This window comes from Doryrhamphus excisus, linkage group LG21, assembly GCF_037039965.1.
Source record: "Doryrhamphus excisus strain RoL-2023G ecotype Guam linkage group LG21, RoL_Dexc_Guam_v1.1, whole genome shotgun sequence".
Classification (NCBI taxonomy): Eukaryota; Metazoa; Chordata; class Actinopteri; order Syngnathiformes; family Syngnathidae; genus Doryrhamphus; species Doryrhamphus excisus.
The window spans coordinates 15,303,214-15,318,224 of record NC_136377.1 but is presented as its reverse complement, the minus strand read 5'-3'; the positions used below and the strand labels follow the sequence as shown (position 1 = coordinate 15,318,224).

The 15,011-nt window shown below is 44.5% G+C and overlaps 1 protein-coding gene across 1 annotated transcript; it reads left to right on the top strand.

Moving 5' to 3' along the window:
* The first annotated feature begins 681 nt into the window (after positions 1-681).
* trim37 (tripartite motif containing 37) lies at positions 682-11,519 on the top strand. The gene is made up of 25 exons (XM_058087732.2): positions 682-904; positions 1,926-2,006; positions 2,492-2,593; positions 2,668-2,708; positions 2,813-2,929; positions 3,036-3,123; positions 3,198-3,320; positions 4,076-4,199; positions 4,595-4,662; positions 5,136-5,260; positions 5,345-5,395; positions 6,386-6,467; positions 6,571-6,647; positions 6,722-6,901; positions 6,982-7,096; positions 7,201-7,389; positions 7,466-7,599; positions 7,698-7,780; positions 8,520-8,750; positions 8,820-9,122; positions 9,268-9,408; positions 9,629-9,776; positions 9,854-9,954; positions 10,111-10,239; positions 10,610-11,519. The coding sequence occupies exons 2-25, from the start codon at positions 1,986-1,988 to the stop codon at positions 10,642-10,644; spliced, it is 2,808 nt and encodes a 935-aa protein (XP_057943715.2). The 5' UTR covers positions 682-904; positions 1,926-1,985; the 3' UTR covers positions 10,645-11,519.
* Positions 11,520-15,011: the final 3,492 nt, after the last annotated feature.

Genomic DNA, 15,011 nt, shown 5'->3' with positions numbered 1-15,011 from the left:
AGCAAAGCAACTTTTGCAAAGTTGCCTAATAAAATGTCCAAGGGGTGTGTGTATACTGTATACATGTATGAATCTTGAAATGTTAATAACTGTGCGTAATTATGTCAATGTTTAAGTTTGCTCAAACGTTGCCAATTGAATAATGAAACAGAAGTCACATATGTAAACATTTTTTTAAACCTGTGGCAGAGCGATTTTAATAAATTGAAATTACAGTGCATTACAATAATAGTAGTTTTTTAGGAGTAATGAAATATTGAACTTAACATAAACAGGCAATCGATTTCAAACATACAGGCTTACAGACAATAGTAATGTAAACATAACTGTACTCATGGTCATTACAAAGAACAATACTGGAAATACAATATCAAATGAGAATAAACCTGTGAGGGGTAACTATATTGGGGTAAGAGAAAAATAAAATAATGGCCATTTCACATTTAGTCATTGTCAATTGAGTAGAGAGTAAAGTGCAAAATAAAAATGAATTATACAAAAAAAACGTTAGCATAAAACCGTTAATGTGTTACAATGTTACAGTATTGCTCCTCTTTAATGCCATCTACAGGCTGTGCACGTTACTACCACAAGGTGGCGATAGCGTTCGTTCAGCTGCTCGGTGCATGCAATAACAGCGAAGTGAAGAAAATGCAGCGCTCCGATTGGGCATTGCTAAGGGACAGGCGCCTTCGTTACATTGCGTCTGCAGTTGACGGCCAACTTGGGAAGGTTTCCATCCTGTCCGCTTTGACGTCTGATGGCCGACATTTTTTTACGTTTTCATGTAAATGCATAGCACCGCAGACGACGCTTTGGCTCTCCTACAAAAACGGAAGATGTAGGTTAAACTGTTTTTTTCGACGTCGTTTAAGCAGTGGGGGACGTAAGAAAGACGAGTCTGGTAGGTGGGCGACACCAGCTAGTAGCCATTAAGCTAGCTGGCCTCTCACTTGGACAAATGAATCTTTTATTAGCGGTGACCTCTCATGTTTCACCCTTTATGAATACACGCTGCCGTTTGATTGTATGCTAACCTTGCCGTGTGGGTTGCTAATGCTGGACATTCTATCGGAGCTGACATTGACAGCAACCGTTACACAGTTAGTATCTCACCGGCCACAACATTGGGTACACCTGCTTAATCTCATGCAATCCACAACTTCTATAATATAACCACGAGGGCTGATCTGCCATTGTAAGTACATTAAATTGATAACCTGTGTTACTTCAAGGCAAGTAAACACACAATATTTGCAAATCATTAGATTGTATCCTCTCTCTTAACCTCTGCTTCCCCAATTCACAACCAACCTTTACAGCAAGTAATTTATTATTTGTACGTGCAGTCTTTTATCATTTATGTGCTTTATGTAGCCGTACAACAGCCATGATACGGTTTAATACACATAAATGAAAGTATTTGTTCATAAATATGTATACAGTGTATTCAAGTTTACATTATACATTACGTGCATCATAAAAGTGAGCCTTTCCATACGATATCAAATCATTCTGTTTTCAAAATATATTACTTTTATCTTGGTGCTAATTGCATGGTCTGTCCCATAGAGATTTACAACCCTGGTAAGTTCAGGGGGTCCTGGGAAAAGCCTGAATAGCAGGGCCCGCTGGTCTGTCTGTCTGGCCTGTTACTGTACTGCCGCTGTTATCGTTACTGTCATGCTGATTGTATTTTGTTACGGTTGTGGTTTGTTGTCTCTGTAATGTTGTGCGTGACACTCGTGAAGGACCAATAAATGTACTTTAATCTATTGCTATACTGCAATGCATCTCACACACATGCATTGCAGTGGAAGGGCTTTTAGTGTGATTGCAATGGGGAAAAAGAGCTGTTATTCGCCATTGAATATTCAAGTTAAATGCACAATACTCATCTTGTTATTATTTTTTTTGCCCCCTAGACTACTGTGGTGGTCCTTCCGTCGGTTAGCATCTGAGATACCGGACTCAAACTGGCGGAAATGGATGAGCAAAGTGTTGAGGTATGTGTCAGGCAAACAATTCAGCTGTCGTATTTTAATAATAATAATAATAATAATAATAATACATTTTATTTGTATAGCGCTTTTCAAAATACTCAAAGACACTTTACAGAAAAATGGAGTTGAATAAAAACAAGTAAAAGATACGTTAAAATACAACATTCATTCGTTTATACACAGTTAAAAGATGAGTAAAAGCGGGGAGGGGCGGGGCACAGCAGTCAGCTATAAAAAGTTAGACATTAAAAACAGATTTAAAGAGGTGGGTTTGTTTTTTGAAACTGGGAAGGTCAGGGCAAGCACGGAGTGAATGGGGCAAAGAGTGCCAGAGGGTGGGGGCAGCGATGGAGAAGGCTCTGTCACCCCAGGTTCGGAACTTGGTCTTACAGGGGAGTGCCAGGAGGTTGGAGTCTGAGGAGCGAAGGGGACGCGGGGGACGTTGTTACACTGTTAACATCTTCATGCTTGCTTTTGTCTGCGTGCAGAGCATCGCTGAGGTGTTCCGCTGCTTCATCTGCATGGAGAAGCTGAGAGATGCTCGCCTATGCCCGCACTGCTCAAAACTCTGCTGCTTCAGCTGCGTACGAGTAGGTACCTCCAATTTTCCATTCAGTTGATACGCTTAAATTCATTCAACTGTCATCTCTTCCTGCTTTGACAGCGCTGGCTGACAGAGCAGCGTGCGCAGTGTCCGCATTGTCGGTAAGCTGCGAGAAATAGCCTCTGAAGGCCATTAGCATGTTGAGTATTCGTGCTGTTGAAATGTTGTTCTCGCACGTGATTGTGGTTGTGTTGTGCATGTGCAGGGCTCCGCTGCAGCTGAGGGAGCTGGTGAACTGTCGCTGGGCCGAGGAGGTCACACAGCAGCTGGACACACTGCAGCTCTGCAGCCTCACCAAGCAAGAGGACAACGACAAAGACAAGTGAGCCCATGAAATCATCATATCAAATGTTACTATAAACATGCAGTTGTGCGGAGCTTTAATGAAGGCCTTACCTTTTGATAAATGTATTATGTTACCTGTGCAGATGTGAGAACCACCATGAGAAGCTGAGTGTCTTCTGTTGGACCTGTAAAAAATGCATCTGCCACCAGTGCGCACTCTGGGGAGGAATGGTAACCACAACTGGAATAACTGCAGTCTATCCACCTTGCCCTCTGTATTGTACTCTGCTCTGCCGTGCATCCAGCATGGAGGCCACACTTTCAAGCCTCTGGTGGAGATCTACGAGCAGCACGTCACCAAGGTGAAGGAGGAAGTGGCCAAACTGCGGCGACGCCTCATGGAGCTCATCAGCTTGGTGCAGGAAGTGGTGAGCACACATGGTTTGCAGGGGTGGGTTGCACCATGACAATTCTCCATGAATGGATGGAATACACACTCGATTACTTCAACCTTTCTATTTGTTCATGTTGTCATATGCGACAAATAGTTTAATGGTTTATTAGTTGACAACATAATACAGGGGAACCTGGGTTAGTGTCATGAATTTGTTTCAGAAGATCCAACTCTTAACCGAAACGTATGTTAGCCAAATCAAATTTTCCTTTTTATTTTTATTTTATTTCCTTTTTTATTATTTTAAAAATAATGTAAATCTTAATTAGTCCATTCCAGACTTTATTAATTTCACATTTTGTTTGCTAACCAGAGATCAAGGCGACACTCAGATTCCACTGTACAGGGTGACTTAAAAGTAAAATACATATACTCATCGAGTATTATTTTAAGAAGTAGTAGTAAAGCGTTTAACATGAGATTTTTTTTTTTTTTTATTTAAAATGAATTTGCGATCGGCTTTTGAGCCACCCAATTGGTTTCAACTGGAATTCTTGTGGAATGGAAGACATAAGCTCTCTGATTTGTATTTAATTGGTTTATTTCACAACATTCTAAAAACATGCATGTTGGGTTAATTGGTGACTCCAAATTGTCCATATGTATGAATGTGAGTGTGCACTGCTACCATCCACTAGATGGCGCTAAAGTGTCAAATGGAGCTGTCAAATGACTATGATAAGAACCTTTTAAAACTATTTGAACAGTGTGCGTGCTTGTGTGTGTCAGGAGCGAAATGTGGAGGCTGTCAGGGGCGCCAAGGACGAGAGGGTCCGTGAGATCCGTAATGCGGTGGAAATGATGATTGCTCGTCTGGACAACCAGCTCAAGAACAAACTCATCACACTCATGGGTAGGATTTGAGGGCGTCTCACTCCTAGGCACCCTAGTTGGAATCTCACACACAAACATGCACACTGTTAGTGCAAGTCTCCCAGCCTGCCCATAGGCGTGCATCTAAAGTTCCAGTCAGCCGTCTTAACACAATGGTGCAGACTCCCTGCTGATAATAGTGAGAAGCTCCATTTAGCTGCGTCTGATATACACAGTATGAAATATTCATCCAGACTGCATGCACTCAGGCCCACATAAACACAAGACGAGCACCCACTTGCACGCACCCAGCCAGCCCTCCAGCCAACCTCCATCAGGGCTTGTGACGTTCTGCACTGAAGTGCTGCTGAAAATAGAAACACTCTCCTCCTCCTCCTTTCCTTTCTCACCCACCACCCCCCCACCCTCCATCAGGCCAGAAGACGTCCTTGACCCAGGAGACGGAGCTGCTGGAGTCGCTCCTGCAGGAGGTGGAGCATCAGGTTGGAGACTCCTCCTCCATTTATGTGGACCTGTGTTGTTGTTTACATACACAAAACTGTAGCATTAGACTGTATCCTTTAATAATGGATGGAACTGTCAAACTCCACTGAGATTAGGAACAATTTTGGGGAAAAAAAATTGTGTAATTGCACGACTCGTGTGACGTCATGCGTATTGCAGGATAAAATTTGTGTATTATGCGTTTGCAGTTTGGCATTTTTTCTCTCTGTCTAACTGCAGTAAATGTTTTACATTTGCACAACTGAAACTGTTCATGTACTACTTGAATTTTGTAGTGTTTACGGAATATAGGCATTGGGTAACTTAATTTTGCAATTTTTATGTCCGATGGAAAAATACCTAAAAATAAACAGCACAGTTGCGCTGTGTTGTTATTATTGTTTGATAATAATAGGTGTAGAAACAGCTCCAATATATTATATACATGTTTTTGGCGGTGTGTGTGTCACAGCTTCACTCCTGCAGTAAGAGTGAGCTGATCTCCAAGAGTCCGGAGATCCTGCTCATGTTCCAGCAGGTCCACAGGAAGCCCATGCAGTCTTTCGTCACCACACCGGTCCCACCCGACTTCACCAGGTAAAATGTCAATGTGACACCTTCCAACATCACTGAATAGTTTGTTGCTGCAAGCAATAATGGCCGGCCTCTGTGTGCTTCCAGCGAGTTGGTTCCCGCCTACGACTCCAGCACTTTTGTCTTGGTCAACTTCAGGTAAGCTGTCCAGCACCCTGACCTGTAATCCTGCAACAACTGTATGATGCATTCATACTGGCACATGAAAATGGTCTTTTTGTCATTGTGGATACACAATACACAATACTTTTATGGGCTGTCCTTAGGGTGTACTCACACTAGACCAATCATACCCTGCCTAAAGAACCGTATGCACTAAAACACGCTTCCCCTCTATTTTGGCATGATTGGACGCGGTGGGCCAGGGCCTTAGGTGATTCCATGAAATTGTATATACACTTGTGTATATACGACATAGCAAAGTCAGAGAATGACTGGAATGTGACCACACTGTGCACATTATTAATTAAAACAACACAATTCATAATAATACAATAAAAACACTCAAAAGTCAGACACTCACACTCACATTCATACCTATGGACAATTTGGAGTGGCCAATTAACCTAGCATGTTTTTGGAATGTGGGAGGAAACCGGAGTACCCGGAGAAAACCCAGGCATGCACGGGGAGAACAGGCAAAGTCCACACAGAGATGGCTGAGGGTGGAATTGAACCCTGGTGTCCTCGCTGTGAGCTCTACACGCTAACCACTTGACCGCCCCACGACTACATTCTTGTGCATAATAAAAGTGAATCATTGCAGTTAGTGACAGCAGAGTGGAATGAATCCACAAAGTCATATAAATTCCAGTTACACAGCAGAATGGAACAAATCATTTTAATGAATGCAATGGCCATTTGTTCCATGTACACCGAGTGGGAATGACATTAGTAGATACATTGGCTCAGGAGGTAGAGCAGGTCGTCGAGAAAGGTTGGTGGTTAGATCCTTGCTCCTTTCACCAAGTCAATGTGGTTTTGTCCCCGGGGCAAGACACTCCACCCACCTTGCTCCTGCAGCCAAAACCAGTTCCAAATTGTAACATATCATATTCGATACTGACAAACTAATGAGGCTCTTTCAGGAAAGTGAAAGTGTGAGTTCATTATGTTTGTGTTCTGCAGCACTCTGAGGCAGCGAGCCGACCCTGTGTACAGTCCTCCTCTTCAGATATCTGGCCTCTGCTGGCGACTCAAAGTCTACCCGGTGAGTTCCACCTGATGATATTTGATGATATATTCATTGTTAGATGGAAAGTCCGTTCTGTGCAAAACCTGATGCATCTCTCTCTGGATTCTTCTTCTGTCAGGACGGCAATGGTGTAGTTCGGGGAAACTACTTGTCTGTTTTCTTGGAACTCTCTGCTGGACTCCCTGAAACATCAAAGTGGGTCTCAACAGAACAGCAACTACTTCCTTCATCACGTCTCTCCTTGTGACGTCACCATGGTTCTGCTGTAGGTATGAGTACCGGGTGGAGATGGTCCATCAGGCCTCCAGCGACCCCAGCAAGAACATCATCCGTGAGTTTGCCTCTGACTTTGAGGTGGGCGAGTGCTGGGGCTACAACCGCTTCTTCAGGCTGGACCTCCTGGCCAGTGAAGGCTACCTGAACATGCAGACGGACACTCTGGTGCTGCGGTACGCTCCCATCTGTCATCCTGCTCGCATTGGCAGCATTGGCGTGGTTGTAACTCTATTTGATGTGTGTAACACTTCAGATACCAGGTGCGATCCCCCACCTTCTTCCAGAAGTGCAGAGACCAATACTGGTACATCAGCCAGCTGGAATCGGCCCAGAGTGGATACGTCCAGCAGATCAATAATCTCAAAGAGGTGAGACGGAGAGAGCATGAGTTGATGTGCTATTGTGCACGCTATTGAATGAGTGTCTAACGGTAGAGAATTAACAGGATCTGTGCTCGTATTCCACTTTTCAGAGGCTGGCCATTGAGCTATTCCGCCATTGCTCCTCACGCAGCTCCTCCCCTTCCGACCTGAGGCTGGCGCCAGCCTCTGAAAGGGACCCCCGTGCCGCCAAGAGCGACGGCGACATCCAGACCACGCTGAACAACGGCAAAAAGGGAAGCGAAGACAACGAGAGGGTCCAGCATCTTGATGACTCCAACGTAAGGATTCACACTCGACCTCGCTCTGTCCAGATGATTGCTGACGTTACTCCAAAGGCTTCCTGGTTATGCTCAGGAGCTGTCTGATGGTGACCTGGAGGTGGACTGTCTCACAGAGGAGGAGGTGAACCCGCTGGACCTCAGCAGCACCTCGGGGAGCTCCACAGCCACCAGCAACACCGAGGAGAACGACATCGATGAAGAAACCATGTAGGTGACAGTGCTGCAAATGTCACATCTTATTGTAACCCAGCTTGTGTTTCTCGACCTCATAAAATGTCCCTTCATTCTTATGGTTTGTCATTCAGGTCGGGAGAGAACGACGTAGACTTTATCGGGAACCTCGACACTGAGGAAGGAGAGCTTCCTGATGACCTGGATGGAGCCACTGGTAGAACCTTACTTCCATTTTCTCACTCTGTGTGCACGTGTGTGTGTGCATGTGACGTGTCCTCATAGAAATGTTCTGTGTCTCATCATCATCATCATCATCATCATCAGCACCCGATTGAGTGACTTATGTCGTATCTTATTTTTGGGCGAACAGCATTTAAGCAGTTAAATGTAACATCTCTAGACTGGCAGACCGACTGGACAAAAGCCTCGTTCTCCTCCTCAGCTGACTTGTGTTGGTGTTGAAGGCATGAAGAGTATGAGTCACTGTTGGCCGCCGATATAGAAACACTTGGTGTGTGCAACTGTGCATGGGGGGGCGGGGGGTGTGATCACATGTGTCCATCTGGAATCTGCAGTTGTGACATTTGTGGCACCAAGACTACACCAGTTCTTAAATATGATTATTAGCTATATTTGATTTAGTTTTATCAATGTAATAACATTATTTCTTCATGTCTTATTAGCCATATCATTGCTTGCTTTAAATGTGATTATAATGTACAGTGCTATTTAAAATGGATAGTTAACACCCACTGTAATGACATTTACTGGCTATCATGAACGCCACAGTTATAGGTGGTGCTGTAATTCACATGCGAGTGAGGGAAAAAATTCACATTTTTTTCCCAAATCTGGGAAAAGAAATGAGAGGAATGACCAAAGCACACGCTTAAAATGTGTGGACCTGTCGTCAGAAGCAACGCAAAGGTCGTATTGTGTTTAATCATCTTCAGGTGCCACCAGCACGTCTCTGCGCTCGTCTCATCGCAGCTCCGCCATTGGCCGCGGTGCCAGCGGAGGGGGTGGCGCCACCGCCACTGGAGGTGGTGTGAATGGGTCAGGTAGCCTCCTTGACATCGACCCGGCCGTCCTGATCCAGCTGCTGGATCTCAAGGAGCATAACAACGTGGAAGCTCTATGGGGGCTTCAACCTCGTCCGCCCGTCCCCCTCCTCCACAGCCAAGGTGCGGCAGGTCGTTCTTCATCTTGTTCATGACAACAGTAACTCGAAGAAGATCCCTTTTCCGTTCCAGCTGGTTTGTCCTCCAGGAAAGAGCGAGAGCGTCGCCCTCAGGTGGTGCGGCGATCCGCCCCAGACTCTGCAGTCCTCATCCGCCTCAAAGCTCAGATGGCCGAGGTCCGTAGCAAGATGTCGGACGTCAAGAGCCAGGTGCTGGAGGCTCGTGGGTCCGCCGAGCCCCAGCCGGGCCCATCTGGAATCTTCAACGCTGAGGAGGTGCCATCGCACCACATCGACCCGGAGACGTCCACCGCTCACAAACACGCTGAGCTGGCCCAGCTGGTGAGAGCGGTCCGATCCAGGCCCGGCCGCCCAGGTGAGAAGATGCAACTCTTCTGTTCAGATTTGCACCACAGACACATTTGTATTGCATGTACTGCATGTATTGCATGTATTGCATGTACTGCATGTACTGCATGTATTGCATGTATTGCATGTATTTCATGTATTTCTATTTCCAGGCAGGAAATCCTTGTCGTCCGCCCTGGAAGGCAGTGGTGCTCCAGCTGGGAAAGGCTGCAGTCCAGAGGAGACGGAGAAAGATGTGAGAGGAGCGGAGGCAGCCACAGAGATCAGCCCGCATCCAAAAGATGCTGCAGACGGTTAGTCGTTGTCTTGGCAACATCATATACTCGATGCTTTAAAGCATTTTTTGCCTTACCATTCAGTCCATTTCCTGTCTAGAATCCCCTGCTTTCCACACACCGCATGGCCCCCCAACATTTACATGTGTGTGTCTGCTCCCTGCCCACTGGTGTCGCTAAGTGGAAAAAGGGTGAAAAGGCTCTTTGGAATGACAACTAAAATAAAGGTGTTCTTCAGGAGGGCTGAAGGCAGCAGACGGTGCCCAGGTCAGCTCCTCAACAGAGCAGGTGTACACGCCCAACACCTCCAGCGTCAGGGACCTCTACTCCATGGTCACGTCCATCTACATGGCGGACAGCAAGAACTGCGGTATTCGGACCCCAGGGTGCGACTTCCCTGCTTTCCATCTCAGTGCAACCACTGCTTCAAGTTTCTTGGCTTAAAACGTCTTTTCTCCCACAGGTTGGATTCTGAATCCGAAAGCTCGGGAAACTCCCATCAGTCCTTGGAGGGACCCTCGTCCTCCCAGCCGCGGTCCAGCGATGACGTACACTTTTCCTCAGGTGTGTGTTTTCATGACAAAATATGTGATGGAGGCCACAAAATGTAGAGAAAGGAAAATAACAGGCTCTAGGACAGAGCCCTGGGGGACACCACAGAGGTAGCTTCCACTCAGTGCCATAAATATGCTTGTCTCTTATGTCCTATTCCCTATCTAGACCCGCCCCCCTCCATCCTAGTGGTGGCGACGACCAGCAGCGAGAGTGACACCGAGGAGGAGGAGGAGGAGGATGACGAAGTAGAGGCGGAGGCTCTGCAAAGCGCCACCTCACGGCGCTACGACACAGGTAACCATGGCGACACACTCACCACAACCAGCAGTACTTTACATCGCTTGGAAGTGCTAGTGTAAATGCTCTAATAGTAGCCGGGGGGGGGGGGGGTATTTTTGCTGAAATGCAAAGAAGTGAATCTTGTTAATCGAGAGCAGGCTGGTACGATTCTAAATATATATACATTTTTTGGGAACCTGAATTGCCTCCAGCCACAACTGTTGATGCAAGTATCTTTTGACCGACTTCCAAGTCCTGGCAGTTATTTGCTTTTGCAGACGCCGCGTTAATTGGAGCTTTTCCAGTATGCTACGTCTTCCACTACATTTCTAGCAAAGTGTCATAAGTCAGGCCTGATGGTGTTTTTTATCTTATGTACCTTCAGGGGAGTCCTTGTGTGACGACATGACTGACAGGTGATCCAAACCCCGCCCCCTCCTATCAAGATGTTTCAATATACAGCTGTGTATATATATATATATATATATATATATGGTTTATATACAAACCATCATCACTGGATGCAAATGTTACTTGATTGTTGTGTGTTACGTTTGACTGCATGATTTTCTGTCACACTTGACATAGTTTAGCCTCGTTTGGCCTCACGGTGCTTGCTAACTTTTGTGTGTGCGTGTGTGTGTGTGTGTGTGTGTGTAAAGCACACCGCAAGCTCGTCTTTTAAGAGTTATCTTCTGCAGGGTTTGATCCAAACGCCAGCAGTGACATTTTAAAAAGGCTAAACGAGCACTGAATCACGTTTAATAGCCAGCGTCTTGCTGCTTCCGTGCTGTTAACAAAGGTCGAGGTTGAAAAGTTGATGTTTCGGCATGTAAAAACATCACTGTGGAAGAGACGGCGCACACACGCTTTGTTGTCATGGAGATGGAAAATCAACATTCAGACAAACAAACATGGCCATTTTGGACAGATGGAAACGTCGCTGTTGAAGTTGTCTTCCGCTTCTTCTCTACTGGTTACGTAAACACTGTTGACTTTTTCTTCTTTCTTGGAACTTTTCTGCACTTTACAAGCATCCATTCCCCTCCTCAATGAGCCATACCACTTTGTCATCATCTTATTCTTTAGGATGCTCGCTTCATGTTTAAAGGTCCCAATGCTGTCATGTGCACTGCTTGTTTTGCAACACAAAGGAACAAAATGGCAGCCAGAAGCTTCATGTGTGTGTTGACAATTGAGCCCAGGGAACAAAGCAATCCCTTCATTGACTTTTTTCTTTTCTTTTAAGAGATGTCATTTTGTTTTTCATGTAATAAACGTCATACTTGAACAGCCTCCTTGTGCCCATTATGTGTATGCTGTGTGTGTGTGGACCACAGGTTTGATTCCCCGTGGCTATTGTGTTCTTTGTGTCATCTGACGTTGTAACGACGAGCAGTTGCAGTGGTCGTGGCAGGCAACACCACTGTCCTATCCTCAGTGCAGTCAGGATTGTAGCAGAATAACAGAAAGTAGCCTGGACCACTGGACTGACCGTGTCTCTTTTTACAGAAACAATGCGACTGCTGGCTTCTTCTAAAGCGCTTTATGTAAGTCACCTGTCAGCAAAAGTCATTCTCATTCTGCATTTAAATCACTGCTGAGTGACAAATGGAAGTATACCGTTCATACGTCCACGTCCGACACATATTGCTCTGAGATGTGTAACAGCTATGAATGGTTCACACACATCTATGTACAGATCTATCACAAATGTATCGCTATAACATGATATATCATAACTCATTGCTCTATAGAGCTCACATACTGCCGAGTTTAGTTAGGACATACAGGTGCATAGCTCTATCACAGCTCTATCTATATCAGTTGTATATAACAAAACTAGCTCAAGTGGATCTATACACAGCTCTATCACAGCTCTATCTATATCAGTTGTATATAACAAAACTAGCTCAAGTGGATCTATACACAGCTCTATCTATATCAGTTGTATATAACAAAACTAGCTCAAGTGGATCTATACACAGCTCTATCTATATCAGTTGTATATAACAAAACTAGCTCAAGTGGATCTATACACAGCTCTATCTATATCAGTTGTATATAACAAAACTAGCTCAAGTGGATCTATACACAGCTCTATCTATATCAGTTGTATATAACAAAACTAGCTCAAGTGGATCTATACACAGCTCTATCTATATCAGTTGTATATAACAAAACTAGCTCAAGTGGATCTATACACAGCTCTATCACAGCTCTGTCACAGCTCTATATCAGTTGTATATAACAAAACTAGCTCAAGTGGATCTATACACAGCTCTATCTATATCAGTTGTATATAACAAAACTAGCTCAAGTGGATCTATACATCTCCAGACTGATCTAACAATCTAGCCAACATAGATCTATGAAGAAAGATCAGGATGAACGAGTATGGATGTATGGATCATAGCTCAAACAAACGTATAAACGTAGAGGTAACATAGTTGTTATAAACCTGTCATATATGTATGAATCCCCCCCCCCCCCATGGCTCTGTCTAGCATAGATCTTTGTGGTGCGCAACGGCCTTTGTCACGTGGCAAACCCTTGCGCGCGTGCGTGGTCACATGATGAGCTGTCAATAAAAAGCGCAGTCATGCTAGTTGTAGTAGACTTTATATACATGATAGTTAGTCACCAGTTACATGTTACATGTATTAAATATTTGTACTAGAGAAACACATACACGTAGTTAACCTGCTTCTTCGTCTTCTTGTTCTTGTTGTCATGGTGACTTTGTCTTCAAGACAAGGGGCGCCGTACTTCTTGTCCAGCAGACAAACAACCCAGACAACCTTGATATATAGAATTTTTTTTTACATTTTAACGCAGTTATTGCTTACAGAGAGAAGGAAAAAATATTTTCTGTGTTTCACGGAGGGCTCTTATACAGGCAACACAAATGATATCGTATAAAATTGTGAACTGCCAATACAGTATGTGAATTACGGTAAAAAGAACATTTGATTTACTACATGCATCCAAAGCTTTTATCTCTCAACGTGAGCTCATAAATGTCCTCAAATCTGCAATCACGTAAGTAATTGATAGACGTTCTAATACATTTGTTGACAGATAAAAGCCTTTTGTTTGCGTCACAGGAAATATTACCGTAATACACGGGGTAAAGTAGCAATCACAAAATCCTTGTTATTTTAGTTAGACAGTGCCTACTGCCTACTGGCATGTCGGGGGGTTGAACACCACCTTACAGAGAGTGGATATTACTTAGAATTACCAATGGAAAGTCTGCTAGGAAACTTATTGCTCATAAAGTTGACGTTGTAAGATTACATTGGTAACCTGTCCATTAGTCGCACACGTGATAGATATCTGATTGGCAAGATGTTGTTTAAGGCGGCAACACGCTGCCGGATGTTTGTTATTCAACAAGGAGGAAAAAACACTGCACCTCTTTGGCAAACAGATGGCGCTCTTCTAATAATGACCTCCCAAACACACTTTACTACAACACTTTGTGGCTGCTTAGCCTAATACTGGTCTTTAGCTCGAGAGCTAAAGCTAATCATGTGAAATTCATCACTGAGGACAGGATAGCTTTTGCCCGTTTTGTGTAACAGTAAAGTCTAGAATTAGGAATCAAATATTGATTCATTTGGCCGCAAAACAGTCGATTGCGGCCAAACGGGAGCTAATTATTAGCTCTGGCTGGCTCGCCCGAGCTAACACGCTATCCCTGCAACTGCATGAAATGAAATGACGTTTATGAGAAAAATCTTCACACTAAATCAATGAAAGCTAAGCTGAACACGAGTGTAAACACGAGTGTAAACACGAGTGTAAACACGAGTGTAAACACGAGTGTAAACACGAGTGTAAACACGAGTGTAAACACGTGAAGGGACAATATTCATTTGAGGGAGTTAAGAGGTACATGAGTATTAGTACACGGCAATCGGTCCTTCTTGTCATGTTAAACACTGATGGCCGATTATGTGGTTATATTATTTATGGACGAGCATTCGAGGATGCCCCAAAGCCTTATGGCCGACCGCGACGTTAGCTCTGTGGTACGTAGCATCATGGACGTTCACATGGCAAGATTCTTTACGGACAAAACACGCCGTTTTCCCAGCGCAGAATACTTAGCGAGAAAAGAACTGGATATGGCGATGTTCCCCATCGAAGCCTCGCATGAAGACCGGAACGTAGCTTGGCTTGTTTTATTTCAATTGTTGTGTACAAACAACTAGCACTACACTGCCGCTCAAATGAAGATGCCAACAGTGATGTATTAGCGAGTTTCAGGGGAGAAGGCACGTGTTTGCAATTTGCAGCACTAATAGCATAACGTATCTATTGGATACCAGCCTTTGTCCTTGTCCAAAAAGCCATTAAACAACAGGACTAAGTCCGCATGAACGCATAATAATCAGGTAAGTGACTGCTAATCTTTTATAATCCAGCCTTTAAGTGCTTTTATCTGTGGACGAGCTGTGTGCGGATAACGGCCGGGGTCGGTGGTGCGGATAACGGCCGGGGTCGGTGGTGGTGGTGGGGCAGAATGGCGCATGCCCCTCAGTGTAAACAAACAAAACAAAAACCTGCAAGAACAAGAGGCAATGCCATTAGAAGCTTCATCGGACGCTCCGTGTGTTCTGCGGAAAAATGACAAATCGCCATCCTGACTGAAGAGTCCTAAAAGTGTGACGCTCAACTTAAGGAGGTCGCACTCGGAAGTGGAGCAGCTAGTGTTGTCGTACAATGATAAACACGTACCAAGTTCTTTGTTTTTATTTGAAATCTATACTATGTATATC